Here is a 17,300-nt window from a genome sequence, read left to right on the forward strand (position 1 = left end):
TTAAAAGACCCCATCATAAGACTAAAGAAACTAGTTCCTCAGATAATACATAGAATTCCTAGTGACGAGAGATCATGGAGGGTATCAAAATTCATGGTAAGCCGGCAAACTAGAAAAATATATAGAAAAGGATATTAGCATACATGTTAATCACAACCCAAAAATAATAAATGCTAAAATGGGTATTAGCCCCATTGTACCCCTAAAATAATGCCACTGCTCAGAGAAAGGAGCCGAAACCGAATCTTTCATTTAGTCCTTTGGGGGTCAGGGTCTTGAGTCTAAATATCCATCTAGTCTCAGTCTGGGCCAGAATTTTACTATAGTTGCCACCTCTGGTCCCCAAATGTACTTTGTCAATGCCTCTGTGGCCATGGCTCCGGTCATGGGTGGCAGATGCGGCTTCCAAAAAAGCGCTGATCTCTCTCCCTTTTCAGGATGAAAAGCTGTTTGGGGAAACCCCTGGTGGAGCTTATTTCAGAGGCCACGGGAGGAAAAAGCTCCCTCCTCCCCCAGAACTGCCCTCGTCGCCGTTGCCCTCCCTTGGCGGCTTCAAGGTCCAAAAATGTTTGCTCCTTTCGGGGGGGGGGGCCTTCAAGGCCAGGCCTGCCTGGCATTCTTGCCCCAAGCCTTCAAAGCCCCAGTCTGCAAAAACCTCTTCTGCATGACTGCGCTTTACCACATGTGGGGGGCCCCTTGCTCGACTTTTAGAAGTTGTGGCGTGCAAGCATGGAGGAGGCATGGGTCCTGCAGATTGTCTCCTTCGGTTACAGGATAGTTTTCCACTCTTCCTTCGTGTCGGGTTTTCATGTCGCGTCCTCCCAAATCTCCCGTAAAGGCGGCAGATTTTTCTCGCCCATATTCATTGGGGGACACAGAGACCTTGGGTATAGCTATGTCCTCTAGGAGGCGTTGACACTAGATAAAGCTGTTAGCTCCTCCCCTGGCAGCTATACCCCCTCCAGCCTGGAGAGAGAGCTTCAGTTTTTTCTAGTGTCAATAGGAGGCAAGACCTCCCTGCTCTGCAGGGATCTCCTGAAGATTTTATTTTTTTCCTTCCTTTTCAGATGGGACAACAGTGGTCGCCTCGCCTCCCTGTTCTCCCGGGGTCGAGTTGCGCCAGTGCCGATTCCGCACTGCTGCCTCCCCCACAGAAGACAAAGTGGACCAGGGCAGCCTCGCTCCCCTGCATCCCGCCAGCCAAGGGGTCACCTAGGTCCGCCAAAGAGAAGACCCTCCCGCCATACCAGACGCCTGCCACTCCGGTGCCAGCTGCTGAGGAGGTGACCCTGCTGGAGAAGGTGACCTTGAGGTCCACTTAGGGAGGGTGAAGAGAAGAGGATGAGAGAGGTGAGTACATGGGACTAGGTGAGTATGAAGACACCTTGCCCCTCCCTCCATCTTTGAAAGTCTGGGTCACCCTATGGTTAACGGCCAGGGGGCTTTACTCAACTATGGCAAGACCCCTGAAAGAGAGCAGGGGTTTAATCCGGCGGGCGCCATGCGACACGCAGTCCCCCTCTCACTTGCCCTCTAGGCCGACTGCTTCCGGCTCTTAGAGGGTTAATGTATCTTTTCCCGGGGCACCTCCGGCAAAAGACTGGAGCCCAGTCCGTCTCGGGAGCAGGCGTCCACTTGCTGCAGTATCCTTCATTTTACTTTCGGGAGCAGGCGTCAAGCACGCAGCTCCGAAAGGGTTAATGCCCCTGGCCGTTCGCGGACATCTGACAACTTGCGGTTGTCTCGCGCCGCGGGGCACTTACTGGACCTCCGGCTGTCACGATTTCGGCCGCGGGGTGAGCATCCCGGTCCTCCGGGCGCCGCTGCAAATTTAGGCCCCGGCTTCTCTTGGGGCCTATAGGCTTCCTTCCCCTGTTGTCATCCCGGCCGCGGTGCGGCTTCTCAGGCGGGATGTGTGTCGCGCTCCGCTCCGGGTCCCTCCACCCTCCGGCTGACTTCAGTACAGAGGGGGAGGGTCCGGGGTGGCTGTGCATCGGAACTTTAGGCCCTGGTTTCGCGACCTGCTAGGCCGCGACTCAGAGGGGGAGGGTGGCGGACCGGCGCGAATAATTCCCGCCTAGCTGCCGCTGCCCCGCCCCCATCAGCACCGCCCCTGGACCTAATGTCGTTATTGGTTAACCCTTTCCGGCCAGCCACTTCTGTTGGGCCAGCTCCGGATTATCAGGGGTTGGATGGCCTAGAAAAATTGCTTATTGCACTGTTAACTCCTTCCTGCCTCTTATCCACTTGAGGCTAGGCAGACCAGTTTTTAAAAAGTAAAAAAAAAAAAAAAAAAAAAATTTAATGAAGCTGGAAATAAATGTCTGCCTCCATTCAGGCCCTACTCCACTCAGTCATGTCCACTCTGACTGTGCGGCACGAAAATGGGCCCGTGTCCTGCCCCGGACATGTGACGACCTCTCTTACCGTAGTTTCCCACTCCGCCCTCTGGGCCGTTTGGTTGATAATCCTCCACCTGCGTGGACCAGTGGAGGACCTCTGACAGTTCCCAACCCACCCTCAGGGGAAGCTTGGTTGATTCTTTTCCACCGGTGCAATGCAGTTGAGGACCGCTGCAATTACCAATCCACCCTCCGGGGTCATTGGTCATAATTCTCCACCTGTTCAATACAGCGGAGAGCCTCTGGAACTCCCATCCCACCCTCCGGGGTCGTTTGGTTGATAATTCTCCACCTGTTCAATACAGTGGAGAGCCTCCGTAATTCCCAATTCACCCTCCGGGGTTGTTTGGTTGATAATTCTCCGCCTGCTCAATACAGCGGAGAACCTCTGGAATTCCCATTCCACCCTCCGGGGTCGTTTGGTTGATAACTCTCCACCTTCGCAACTCACAGGAGGACAGCTGAAGTATTCCCGTAATTCTCCACCTGCGCAATTCAGTTAAGGATCTCTGCGGGATCCCAATCCGTCCTCCGGGGCCGTTTGGTCGATATTCATCTACCTGAGCCATACTGTGGAGAACCTCTGGAATTCCCAATCCACCCCATGGGGTCGTTTGGTTGATAATTCCCCACCTGCGCGATTCCAGTGGGGGAAAAAAACTGGAAATTCCCAATCCACCCTCTAGGGTTGTTGGGTTGATAATTCTCCGCAGGTTCCCTTTGTATACAGGACCTCTGTTCCCAATCCACCCCCAGGTAGTTTGGTTGATAAGCCCCAACTGCGCAGTCCGCGACTGCTAGGGGCGATTTTCTAATGCGTATACCTGCGCGCAAGCGGACCACAGCAGGTCGTCTTCTCCTCGATATCTCCACTCACCCTTCCTTCCTCCCAGGGTCACGCTCAGGTGCACCCTCTCTCACGGGAGTGGGTCCGCCCAAGGGAGGGGGGGTGAGGAGAATCACTGATTCGGGCCTTGACGTGAATCCGAATCAATCTCCTTAGGTTGCGTCTACGGTGGCCAGCAGCACTCGTCGTGGGCATTACCCCCTTTCTTAGCCGGTGTAATTGCACTACTACGATCCGGTTTTCACCTTTATACTTTGTCCCCTGCCATAGGTGGACTAGGTACAATAACACTATTTTCAGTGCATTCCCCCTTCTGTAGGTGGCAGAATTGTACCTCCACTGGGTTCTGTACCTGCCGTATTCATTAGCTCCTTCCATTGGTGGAGTGTTTCCATTCTCACTGGTTACAAGGGGTACTGTATCCATTACCTCCTTTCTCGGGTGCTAATTGCTCTCCCATAAGGTACAGGATTGCCATATGCACTAGTTTTCACCGTGGGTATTAACCCCCCTTCCTGGTGGGGTGTCTGCCTGTGGCGCCAGTTTGGATACGGTCCGGCTGTCGCACTATCCTTCCTTAGGCGGAGTGTTGCGCGTCATTGTGCTTACTACTTGCCTTACTCTCTTTGCTAGTGATCACTAGCGGGGGGGGGGAGTATCTGTACATCTTCAGATTCTGCAATTCAACTGCGCCACGGCTCTAGGTGCCTGCGCTTATTTCATTGGGGGCGTGGCGACAGTCGGTACTTGACGGTGCTCGGTACGCTTACTCTAGTACTATATGAGTTCCGCCAGTACATACGGTGGCTATTCCTCATTGTGTTCCTTTGGAGCTGGGTTTGGGCAGGATTATAACTCCTGCCCAAAACCACTTGTGTCCTGGAGACTCCCATCTCTATGGGTTTCCATTGTCCCAGTCAGTAACGGTATTGTCCGCATCAGTAGTGGTGCGTACACCATTGCACATATATGGTTTACGTGCCAACAGGGCCAAGTGTTACACTGACTCCTTACTCTCTTCCACCATTCCTGATGTGGGAAGTGTTTGGGTTGGCACTCTGGTTTAATTTTGCAGCCTGTTCAGCCTGTGCGGGTACTAGCGTTCGCAGTCGCTACAGTGGGGCATTCTAACAGGTAGGGGTTCTACCCTGACGCTTGCTGGGCAGTTGTTCCTGTTCAGCGCCCTTCCCGGGTGGAGCGTTTTAAAGTTAGCTCTCCTTCCCTGGGGCTGTATGGTACCGTGGCTTCTACCGGATTCCTCTACGGTATGGGGGTCCTGTGGTAGCCATTGCGTAATCTGGCTCCTCCTGTACGGCTCCTTCGTCAGTTGACGGATTCTTCTGTCTCCGTATTCGGTGGCGTACGCTGCATAGGCTCCTCTTTTGGCGGAGTATGGCATCCCTGCTTTCATCCGGTGGCTACTTCTGTATACTGCTGGTCTCGGATGGGAAACGGGCTTCCCCCTTCCCCCTTTCTCTTTCCGTTTTTCCTTCTCTGGCTCGGGGTTCACGGCCATTCCGCAAACCTTGGTGGTTCCTCTGTTGCTACTCCCCCTCATCTATGTGATGCAGGGTTTTTGGTTCTGTGGTTTTTTCTTTTTCTTCGGTCTCGTTCTGGACCGACTGTTGGCCTGTGACGTTCCTGTATTCCTCCTTCTACAGGTGACTCCTACCGTTGGTCCTGGGCGCGCTACCGGTGTGTACCACTACCTCTCGATACTTGACTGGTGTCGGCATGTCTGTCCGATGTAGTCATGCCTTTTCGCTGCGCATTCCGTGACTAGACTATGAGACTCCCCACGCCAGGATGTGCGGGGGTGCTGTCGCGTCTGTTGATGGAGTTTGGTTCCTGGAACGGGACTCCCCTTCTCTTCTTCCTCCTTGAGGCAGAAGTTTTTCTCTCTAATCTTGGTTTGGTTGTTTGCTTCCGTCAAGCAGTTTTGCTACACGGTCGCTAACGGAGTTCTTCCATCAATGGTTCTCATATCGTCACTACCTTTGACTATCCAATGTATTGATTCCTGGCTTGCGGTTGGACATGCCTCATTCAGGCAGCTTCTCGGTCTCCCGTCAAACCTGGTCGGCTCGGGGGGACATTGGTGGACCACTTCCGTTTCCGTGGAGCGCTTCTCCTTAGCAGGGGTGGATCGGGGGTTTTTTGCTTGGGCTTTGGTTCTTGGCTGGATAGGTTCGACACTGTGTGGCCTTCCAGCGTCCTCTGACCCACCCGGGGTCCTCAATTCCTTCCTACAGGGAATAGCCGTACGGTTCCTCCATGCCGTCCTCCTTTTACCGCCTGGGATCAGACCTTGGTCTTTTTAGCACTCCGGAATTCTCCCCTTGAACCTGTCCTGGTTCTGCCAGGGGTAGGAGCTTCCCTGGGGCCGTTCTTCCTTTCTCCCGACGGTGGTCTCTGATTTTCATCTCAATGAAGAATCTGGCCTTCCATCACTACGTACCTCCCCTTCCCACCCTAAGGAACAGGAGTTGGGTCATTTGGCCTTGTCAGGGCTCTGACTGTTTGTCAGCCTCCAGTTCCTTCCGGCGTCCGTGCTCGCCTTGGTTTTGTCTTCCGGAGGGTCCTCGCATAACATTGGCGGCCTCCAGGGTGTTAATTGCACGTCTGCATTTGTTTGAACTTCTGTCCCCGGGGCAAGGTTCCACCCTTCAGTGTTGCGGCTCCTTTCACCAGAGGGGTTAGCGCTCTTGGGCTCGGATGGTTCAAGGTTCAGCCGTGCAGTTGTGCGGGGCGGCTACTGCCCTCCTCCGCTCATTCACAATTATTTGCCAGGTGCATACTTATGCATCGGCGGGCACCGCTTCTGGAAGCTTGGTCTTGCAGGCAGCAGTTCTCTGTTGCCTGCAGGGGCGCTGGCTCCATGGGTCTGTGTTTCTTTCCCCCCCCTTGCGGACTGCTCTTGGACGTCCCAAGGTCTCTGTGTCCCCCAATGAATATGGGCGAGAAAAGGAGATTTTTGTATAACTTACCAGTAAAATCTCTCTCGCTCTTCATTGGGGGACACAGCACCCACCCAGTATTATTGTTTGGTCACGGTTGTGGCAGTTGATGGTTTGAGCCCGTTGGGTCTTTTGCCATGGTTGGTGTTCCGTGTTTTTTCTTAGCTTGCTTCTCCTACTGCTTCTCACAAACTGAAGCTCTCTCTCCAGGCTGGAGGGGGTATAGCTGCCAGGGGAGGAGCTAACAGCTTTATCTAGTGTCAACGCCTCCTAGAGGACATAGCTATACCCAAGGTCTCTGTGTCCCCCAATGAAGAGCGAGAAAGAGATTTTACTGGTAAGTTATACAAAAATCTCCTTTTTTCCGGGCCATTCATTCCCTTCAATCCCTTCCCTATCTGGACGACCTGTTGGTGAAGGCTCGGTCTCTGGAGGACAACCTGGCCAGCCTACTTATCACCCTGTCTGTCCTGTCTCGGTTCGGGTGGTTGGTCAACTATCCCAAGTCCTCCCTGGTTCCCGGCCAGAGAATGGATTTCCTGGGCATGACCTTAGACACTCGCCTCTGTCAAGTGTTCCTTCCCCAGGACAAAGTGGTGGTTCTCCGAGATGCAGTGGTTCGCCTTCACAATCCGTTTCCTCTACCTCTTCGGACGTGCATGCGGGTATTGGGCCGGATGGTTGCCTCCTTCGAGGCAATTCCACTCCAGGCCTCTTCAGCTGGCAATCCTGTCCAGCTGGGACAAGTCCCAGCTGGGCCTCGACCGCCTGGTTCGTCTTCCCCATCTCGTCCGCAAGGAGTTGTGCTGGTGGCTTCTACCTCGCACCCTATCTCTGGGCAAGTCCTTTCTTCCCCCTTGTTGGCAGGTGATCTTCACGGACGCCAGCCTGACTGGGTGGCGAGCTGTCTTCGGGTCCCTCTCTGCTCAGGGCCTGTGGTCAGCAGCAGAATCCTCCCTGCACATCAGAGTCTTGTCTTTCCTCCAGGCGGGCTTTGACAAGGGCCTTCGGCTGGCATCTCTCAAAGGTCAGATTTCGGACCTATCTGTTCTTTTCCAGAAACCCCTGGCTTCTCGCCGCCAAGTGAGAACCTTTCTGCAGGGGGTCGCTAACCGCGTTCCGCCTTTTCGTCCTCCTGTGGAACCATGGGACTTGAACATTGTTCTGGACGCTCTTCAGGCCTCTCCCTTTGACCCTTTACAGGATATTTCTCTTTCCTTTGTCTCGTTTAAGGTTGCCTTTCTTGTGGCGATGACTTCTATTTGCAGAGTTTCTGAACTTGCTGCGCTCTTGTACATCCCCTTTCTTAGTGTTTCATCAGGATAAGGTTGTTCTGCGTCCGGTCCCTTCCTTCCTCCCTAAGGTGGTGTCCTCATTCCACATTAATGAGGAGATTATTCTTCTGTCCTAACCTCTCTTATCCTATGGAGAGTTCTCTTCACCGTTTGGATGTTGTTAGAGCTCTTCGCCTATATCTTCGGTTGACTGAGTCCTTCCGCTGGTCGAACTCCCTCTTTGTGGTTCCTGAGGGTCCTCGCAAGGGCCTGCAAGCTTCCAAGGCCACCATATTCCGTTGGATTAGGTTGGCAGTTAAGGAGGCCTATGTTGCGAAGGTTTGTGTTCCTCCATTTTGATTTTGGATAGTATTTGATATTTAGGAAATATGCTTGTGCTTTATCTTAATGAACTGATCACCTGTAAAATTATCTCAGGCTCGCTTCATACTAGCAGCAAAGGACTCCGGCAGGCTGTTTGGCTGGTGAGCAGCCTGTCTGATCTGTCCTGCTGCTAGTGCACGTGTGCCCCCGGCCTACCGCTACGGCCCCATCAGTTATAATTGGGGTGGGGTGGAGTTCTGGCGGCAGTGCATGCCAAGAGGCTGCCAGAATAAAAGTACTACGGAGCGGTAGTCCAGGGGCACGCGTGCGCTAGCAGCAGGACCGATTCAGTAGGCTGTCCACCCGCCAAACAGCCTGCCTGATGTCCGTGCGCTAGTATGAAAGTACCCTCAATGAGGTTTTTAAATATTGGTCAGGTTTTAATTTGATGTGACTATCCATATGAAAAAGAAAAATGGCCAACAAAGAACACACAAGTTTATTTCTTGTTTTCTACAGTTTGTGTTTTTTTTTTTTTTGTTGTTTTTTTGCTGTATAGGTTGTGGCAGAAAGGGCTGGGAACTTTTTTGTTTTGGGCATTTTTTTGTAAATCTCATTATTTCAGAGCTTATAAGCACAAGTACAAAAAATTACATCATTTCTTATACAGTGATCATAAGATGCATGTACATTGTTGTAAATTACATTGCGCATGTGATTATACTTATAAGCATATTTTTGTCAGAATACAAAGTCATTACATATATTTAATTGTTTTGGGCATTTTAAAGTGTTATTCCCTGTGGGTTTCTCATCTATCATTTACCGATTGGTGTCTACGGAACCCCAGAATCTTGTTCCATTCGCCTGGATTCGTAGTTAACTGCAGTATATATGATTACAGCTACGTGTTTTCAGAACTGTCCCTAGGTGAAGCTGTATTGGAGGCTTCCTACCTGTATTTTCTACATAGACAGTGTAGCAAATCATGTTTGCTTTATGGTAGTTGCAGTAAATAGGAGTCTTTTGACAAAGAATTGCCATAGACTATTACAGACCAGGGGGGCCTTCTGCTGCACCTTAGGAGTAAGATATGTGACATACAGATTTTTGTCACATCAACAATCAATTGAGATCAATGCAAAACGATTGGCCAACCCCTTTAACTTTTTTAAGGAATTCTAATAGATAATGATATCCTTTTTGTCCAGAAGGTTAATCTCACGTTGCGTTTTTAGATTTCTTGAGAGTACTGGTAAATCGGATGTATCAAGCGCTACTACTTGTGTGGAACAAGACACCTTTCAGTCTCCAAAGCAAGCTTCTGAGTTCCCAGTGGCCCAGAAGATTTCAACTCCAAAGTTGGCTCGTGGTTTTGCTGAAGGAGAAGACATCCTGTTTTTTGATTCTTCGGCTGTCAACAAGTTAAGTCCTTCTTCTGACTCTAGAAAGGTAAGATAACCTCACTCAGTCCTCATAAAAATGTTACTTACCTGTGCTGTGTAATTGCCCTAGTAGGTGTATTTTTTTTTCTCTATCACTTTACTGTATATCATGGTTCTTATTCTTTAAAAGCTGGCTGCTATACGGAAGCTACAAGCCAAAGGACAAATTCTCACAAAAGCAAATCCTAACTGTATCAAGAGGAAACGAAACAGCTCCACAGATGTTGATCAGGTGGCTCAGAGGGCAGAGAGACATGTGTCATCTCCTGAAGGTACTGATCTATTTTGCTGACTAAGACCGAAGTGGTTGCCATTTTTAGGATATGACAGTACAGTATATTACTGGCAAACTTCCATAGAAGGGAGAATCCCACTGCTTCTGAGAATAGTCTTATTCACACGTCAGTGTTTTGGTCAGTGATTTCCATCAGTGATTTGTGAGCCAAAACCAGGAGTGTGGCTACACAGAAATCTAGTATAAGGGAAGGATCTGCACATGTTCTGTGTTTAGAGCCGCACCTGGTTTTGGCCCAAAATCACTGATGGAAATCGCTGAGCAAAACAGTCACGTGTGAATGAGGCTTAATGCATCTAGCTGTGAAGATGAAGCAGGAGAGATGTTCTTGAGTTGAAGGCAGCTGGATGTGGTAAGGGTCTGGATGTGTGGCTTGAAGGACAGGACAGAATCAAATGTCTCCTGGCAGCAGACCTGTGAGACTGGAGTAAGTGTGAAGCCGTTAACTGTTCTGGATAGGTCCAGTAGGGCGGCTGAATGACATGGAGGAAAGATGATGAATTCTGTTTTCTCCATGTTGATTATTAAAAAGCAGGAGGAGAAGAATGAAGATATAGCTGACAGACACGTTAGTATTCTGGATAGAAAGGTTGGTTGAAGCCATCTCAAATGCGACCACAGTCACAATGAAAAAAACAAAGTCGTCACATTCTAAAAAGTAAAGACATAAGTTACAGATAAACTTACAATTGAAACTCAAGAAAATATAAACAGTCATTGAATAGACATTTTCTAACATGACAGCTGCAAAATACTTCAGCTATTGGTAATGTAGGCTTACAAAAGTAATGACCACTATGTAAATCTCTTTCCATAGCTGCAGAGGAGAGTGAACCAGCAATTAAACGACACAAAGAACAACTTGCTTACTTGCAGTCTGAGGAGTTCCAGAAGATTCTGAAAGCCAAATCCAAGCACACCGGTGTCCTCCAAGAGGTAAAGAACTACTGATATACATTATATCGTGTTGATGAATTTTGAAAACTGATAATTACCGTATGTATGGTGTTGACCATTAACAATCGTGGCAGGTCTCATAATTTACACCTAAATATTGATGGGATACCTTATTTGTTTTTGTTTTTTTCTTTAAAAGATAGGGAAATATTACTTGGTCATGTTCTGTTATGGTTATGTAGGGAATCTTTCTTTACAAAAATAAGACTAAAATTCTTTGGAAAAGACTCGCCTACATTCTCAGGATGCCTTTTACACAGAGCCATAAATGTGCTCAGATAATAATTGAGAACCCAAGCTCATTTTATTTGCTGCTTATTTATCAACAACATTCTGCAACACAGAGATGGTCATTACTCACATCAGTATCTGCCCCCAATCTAAAGTCCCAGACACGTACAATTTCATAGAACACTAGTCTCACTATAATTTCGGAGTCTGGGAGTTACCCCACGCAACATAGGGAAAACATGCAAATAGCAGGCAGGTTCATTGGTTGGATTTTAACCCATGACCCAGTGCTCCAGCTTCCTGTATTAAGCTTTCTATGCTTAGTTTGTTTCTAACTTTATTTCTGTTTTTATATAATTTCTATTTTACATTTAGACTAGACTAGAAATCCTGCTTTTGGATGCATGTCAACTGCACTGAGGAAACGAGGCATAGCACTGGTTGCATTTTTTTATGGTTAAAACTATCTACATGTAATGGTTTTGTGGCTCTCATGATCATTTAGGCTGAAGCAGAGATTCAAGAAAAATATTTTGAACCACTTGTGAAAAAAGAACAGATGGAAGAGAAGATGAAAAGTATAAGGGAACAGAAATGCCGAGTGGTGACCTGTAAAACGGTGAGTGATGACAATTCTGTGCAAGAGGAAAGTTTTAACATCTGATTACATGTTAGGCTATTATCACCTTACCCAACTTTGTATGCCAATGGATGTTTTGTTTTTATTTAAACTTATGACCACTTAAATTCCTTGTATAGAAGCCCAAATGCTATTAGTAAACCTAATATGGTAGTTCATCCTGTTTCCTTCAGTTTCAAACATCTCTCCTTACTTTCAATTAATGAAAAAGATGCTTTTCTACATATACAGGCTAAACATTGTCCTGATAGTGTCCTACTTACCAGGGTCGCCATCAGAGCACTAATGCAGTCAGGGGCCCTGAGCTTGGAGTGGCCTGGAATTAGCTACTTTGTCATCTTCATTATATATAATATTCACTTCAGGGAATTGAACCCCAGACCTTACATATGGCAGTCTGCAACCTTTACCATTACACTTTATGACCACACATGTATGACTATGTAACTGAAAAGCAATAATAGTAATACCATTTGATAGCTTTTTAAGCACAAACATTACTGTCTTTACAAACTGCAAGGCTGTAGTCTAGTAGTAAACCTACTGCCTACCATAGAAAAGGCCTTGGCTTTGATTCCCAGACCAGTTTTGGCAGATAAACATAACTTTATTTTCCAGCTTTTCTTTTATGGTAAAAATTGCATTTCTATGCAAAATTAACGCTACTAAAATAGAAAAAAATAAGCTAAAAAAACATTACAATAAATGTGGTTTTGTAACCGTATGTGGTATTCCTGTAATCATAAGCCATACAATATAGTGAACATATTTATGGTGATTGGTGAACAGTATAGAAATTAAAATCTTATGTGTATGGTAAAAATGGTGGAAAAAAAAAATGGGTTATGGTTAAGAATTTGAGGAAGAAGGGTAAGTGGCATGGATTCCCTGTATGGGGCCTTGAATTCCCTGATGGCAGCACTGCTAATTAGACAGGTACAATTTTTTTTTTTTTTTTTTTTTTTTTAAACCATCAAGTGCTGTGATGCTTTGTAACAAAACAAGCACTTGAGTAAGCAGGAAGGACATCATCAGGACAACTATAGTATTCAGTTCCTAGATATGTTTGCTTTTGCTGCCAGCATATCTTTAATCCGTAGGATACCAGCGCTGTACGGCGCTGGAAACAGGGTCACAAATCCTAGCGTCGTACAGCTACGGCACTCTGATCGGGCAGGAGCTGCGCCGACCTGATCAGCTGCAGGGGTCCAGCGGTCACTGATAGCCGGACCCTTGCTGTATGCGCCAGCATTGGTGAAAACACTGCCGGTGCATTAACCCTTGCACTGCCACGGTCAGCGCTGACCGCTGGGTGTCCATCGGATCCCTGCGCTCCTGTGACGGGGACCCGTTAGCTTGGACGGCAGCCCAATGCCTTCCTTAGACATCGTGGCTGCCCTCCGTGTGAGCCTGTGAGATCCAGCCTCCTGGATCTCACAGGAAGCAGGCTGAAGTGTATTAGTGTGTAATACGCTTACAGCCAATGCATTACAATACATTGTACTGTAAAGGGGATCAGACTCCTAAAAGTTGAAGTCCCAGAGTGGGACAAAAAAAAAGCTTAAAAAAGAAGTAATAAAAATAGTTTTACACAAAAAAAAGTTTCAAGTGAAAAAAGCGTCCTTTTCCCAAAATAAAGTTTAAAAAAAAAATTGTAGACCTATTAGGTTTTGCCGGTATCGACTGACTCTATAGGAATATCACATGTTCGACACCATCAGATGAACGACGTAAAAAAAAAAAACTGCCATTTTCTGGTCACCTTGCCTCACAAAAAGTGTAATGCCAAGTGATCAAAAAGCATATTTAGCCCAAAATGGTACCAATCAAACAGTCATCTCATCCCGCAAAAAAATTAGACCCTGCCTAAGGCTACTTTCACACTGTGTACATAACTGCTGCCTGGCAGCACCTGATCTCTTACAGGGTGCTGAGATCCTCACAATTAACCCCTCAGGTGTGGCACCGAGGGGTTAATTGTGCGGATCTCAGCACGCTGTAAAAGATCAGGTGCTGCCAAGCAGTAGTTATGTACACAGTTCTCAGTATATTCTAACTTGAAGCGTCCCCATCACTATGGGAACGCCTCTGTTAGAATATACTGTCGGATCTGAGTTTTCACTATCTAACTCAAATCCGGGTGCAGCCAGGCAGCAGGGGCCAGACCCCTCCCCAGTTTTAAATTCATTGGTGGCCAGTGCGGCATTCTCAGAATGGCTTGGATAAGTAAAAGCGTTCCAAAGTTATTACCACATAAAGTGACACATGTCAGATTTGCAAAAATCGGCCTGGGATTTAAGGTGAAAAGTGGCTCTGTTATGAAGGGGTTAAACTGGTGATGAATTACAAGACAGTATTATATCTTGTTGTTGCAGTGTTTTGCAGCGACCTCACTTACATTAGACATTTAACGGGGTTATCCACTTGTTTTATATTGATGATCTATCCTCAGGATAGGTCATCAATATCCGATCGGGTCTGACCCCTGGCACCCCTGCTGCTCAGCTGGTTGACGAGAAAGCTGCACTCGTACGAGTGCTGCTTCTCTCCACTGTTTACCTGCTCGCCGTTGCAACTGCAGCGGTGAGCTGGTGTAATTACGGCTATGCCATCTCCATTCACTTAAGTGGGACATTTCATTCCTATTCACTTGAACAGGATCTGATCGATGACCTATCATGAGGATAGGTGATCAATATTTAAGAAAAAAAACTGACCACCCCTTTTAAAGGGACACTTCTGTCCTAAATATTTTTTACCAGTTCTTCCTTTTCATTTTGCCAGTACTAAACCATTGAAAATGCGAACTATTGTCCTTCTGTAGCAGTCAGGTCAGCACAGATAAAACTCCTATATAGATGGGTAATCCATTATCAATTACAGGGAAATGTGTTATCTGTTAGTATAATAGTAGATTAGAATTGGGATAACCGTGTGACATCTTTTTTCTCTTGATAGGCCTAGATAAATCTGCACAGAGAAGAGCACTGTACTTATCAGTGTGATGCTCTAATTGAGTAATTCATCCCCTTGCCTCACTGGTCAAAGTGAATGGTCTGGTTTAGACAATCAAGAGAGGAAGTAGAATACATCAAGTGACTTGAGGCAATTACTGTATATCCAGAAAACCATCCACCTGTTTTTGTAGAAAATAAAAATATTTTTGATAGTGTCCCTTGGAAGAAAAATATATGAACCTTCCCCCCCGTCCTTTCCAGGTGGACCCTGGAAAACATTACTTTGTCATCTCAAAATGTATTCTGGTTACTTCAATGATGGTACACTCCAGAACATCATTATTCCCAACGCATCCCGGGGCATAAGGAGGCCTGCATAAAACTATATGACCCAGGTTCTTACTTGCACTAAGCTATTAATGCATAGCAGTCATAAGAGGGACTATGATATTATCCCCAAATGAATTTTGTGTTTATAAATGTTGGTCATATAAACATGATGATGACTGAGCTATTGTGTTTTTGCCCCTGTTTTAACAGTGTAAGTACACGCATTACAAGCCACTGGACACGTGTGTTGGCGAAAACCATGTCTTCCATTGGCATGATGCTGTGAAACGCTTCTTCAAGTGTCCATGTGGTAACAGGACAATTGCACTAGATCGACTCCCTAAGAAGTCATGCAGGTATAACATCAGATTAATTTAATATACCATTTGGTTGGTCAGCACAACCTAACTGAGGTTATATTTACTATACTTTTGCCATTTTATTGCCAAGGCGATATGTAAAACGCTGTTGCTTGCTGCAACTGAAATATCAAAGCTTAGATCTTGGTATCATCTTAAAGGGAATCTGTCGTAATATCTGGCAGGGTATCTGACAGATACCCTGAGCAAAAAGCTTTGGTCAATTACTTGCATTGACCCAGATGTTTTGCTAAAAATTTGTATTGAGCAGTTCCAGCACAGAGTGCTGGAGTTTGCGCGATGCATGTGCCAGTAAGTCCTCATATTTATGAGCTCCATCCCCACCGCTGATTGCAATAGGAATAGCATTGTCAAAATCAGCAGTGGGTAGAGCTGGTAGCCTGCACTGGAGCTGCTTAACCCCTTAGTGACCAGCCTGTTTTGGACCTTACTGACCAAGCGGTTTTCTTCTTTTTTTTTTTTCCATCGTCGAGTTCCAAGAGCTATATGTTCTTGTTTTTTGTTTTTTTTCATCTATATAGCTTTTTGAGGGCTTGTTTTTTGCGGGACAAGTTGTAGTTTTTAATGGCGCCATTTTGGGGTACTCATAACTTTCTGATTTAACTTTTATTAACTCTTTCTGGGAGGGAGATGGGAAAAACAAAAATACTGCCACTGCGTTTTGCGTTATAAATTTCACGGCGTTAATTTTTCGATATAAATAACATATATCTTTATTCTCTGGGTCAGTACAATTACAGTGATACCAAATACATATCCTTTTTTACATTTGACTACTTTTTTTTGCAATAGAACTGCCGCTTCTCAAGACCCATAACTTATTATTTTTATTTTTTTATTTCAATGGAGTTGTGTGAGGGCTTAATTTTTGCGGGATGAAGTGTATTTTTCATTGGTATTGGAGTAAATGGCGCTTTTTTGATCGCTTGGTATTGCGTTTTTTCAGTGGCAACTAAGAATAAATTAGCAATTCTGCCCTTTTATTTCTTTTTTTTTTATGCGTTCACCGTAGGGCATAATTTCCATGATATTTATGTCGTGTTTTTTTTTTTTTTAGCACTTGCTAAACTAAAACGGACAGCTTTTTAAATGCAATGCACTATCCCTATAGTGCATGGTTGGCCAACCTGAGGCTCTCCAGCTGTTGCAAAACTACAACTCCCATGATGCCATGCTGTAGGCTAATAGCTGTGGGCATGCTGGGAGTTGTAGTTTTGCAACAGCTGGAGAGCCTCAGGTTGGCCATCCCTGCTATAGTGCATTGCATTTTAATGGCAATGCTATTCTGACATTGACCAGCAGGCTGCGCCAGAGAGGCGGAGGCTGGTCTGGGGTCTACATCAGACCCCAGGCAGCCTTCACAGACATCGGCACCCCGCGATTGCATTTGCCGGGTGCCAATGGGAGAAAGAGGGAGTCCACTCCCTCTGTCAGCGCTTTACATGCGGTGGATCGGCACTAGGCCTGGGTGCGGCTAAGCTACATTCAAGTGAACAGAGTTTAGCCCAGGCCAGTGATGCTAGTCGTGACATCACTGGGCCTGAGGGCAACCCGAGAGAAGGCCGTGGGGGTGTCGGACCTGAACAGCTGATTGGCAGGGCTCCCAGGGGTCGGACCCTTGCCGATCAGATGCTGATGATCTAGCCAAGGAATAGATCATCAGTTTAAAAGAACTGCAGAACCCCTTTAAGAAAACTCAAACTCCCCTCATGAGAAATCTCCCCCCATTAGTGTAATGCTGGGGAGCAGTTTCACAGTGTCTATTTTCAAAACACAAGTTTGTGGGTATAAGTTTCAGGTTTTTTGTATGTCAAAAGTATGAGCATTGTTCCAGCAAGATTAAATTTAAGTTTCCTGGTACATGCTTTTATTAAATTGTGTGTGCTGTTCTGCACATGTTAACCGGCAGCTGAAACAATTTTCTGTCATGCACAATGCAAACATATAAAAAATTGGCCTGACTAAAGAATAAAAGACTTAAAAAAAATCTCTGCTAGTCCCCCACAGCGACTTTTCATAGCTACAGTTGCAAACTTACTACAAATGTTCACTGTGGAGCTCTAGCTTTAGAATGAACTATTCCAAAAGGTGACCTTTTTTCCTTTCCTTTTTGTTTTTCTTTATAGTACATGTGGACTATTCAAGTGGGAACGAGATGGCATGCTTAAGGTATGGTTAGACAAGTTTTTTATTTGATTGTATTCTAGTTTTTTATTTTATTTTTTTGTTTTTTTAGGTCACATGAATTAGACTAGCTTCAT

At 46.4% G+C, this 17,300-nt stretch overlaps 1 protein-coding gene across 4 annotated transcripts in view; it reads left to right on the forward strand.

Annotated features, from left to right (window-relative positions):
- The window catches only part of MCM10 (minichromosome maintenance 10 replication initiation factor), a 58,616-nt gene that overhangs the window by 39,433 nt on the left and 1,883 nt on the right, over positions 1-17,300 (forward strand). For all 4 annotated transcript variants that reach the window (XM_044280083.1, XM_044280086.1, XM_044280084.1 and 1 more), the window contains 6 exons: positions 9,043-9,256; positions 9,380-9,521; positions 10,362-10,480; positions 11,238-11,351; positions 14,870-15,015; positions 17,166-17,208. In XM_044280083.1, the coding sequence (XP_044136018.1) occupies positions 9,043-9,256; positions 9,380-9,521; positions 10,362-10,480; positions 11,238-11,351; positions 14,870-15,015; positions 17,166-17,208 (778 nt within the window). The remainder of the gene's footprint in view (positions 1-9,042; positions 9,257-9,379; positions 9,522-10,361; positions 10,481-11,237; positions 11,352-14,869; positions 15,016-17,165; positions 17,209-17,300) is intronic.

This window comes from Bufo gargarizans, chromosome 2, assembly GCF_014858855.1.
Source record: "Bufo gargarizans isolate SCDJY-AF-19 chromosome 2, ASM1485885v1, whole genome shotgun sequence".
In the NCBI taxonomy this organism is placed as follows: Eukaryota; Metazoa; Chordata; class Amphibia; order Anura; family Bufonidae; genus Bufo; species Bufo gargarizans.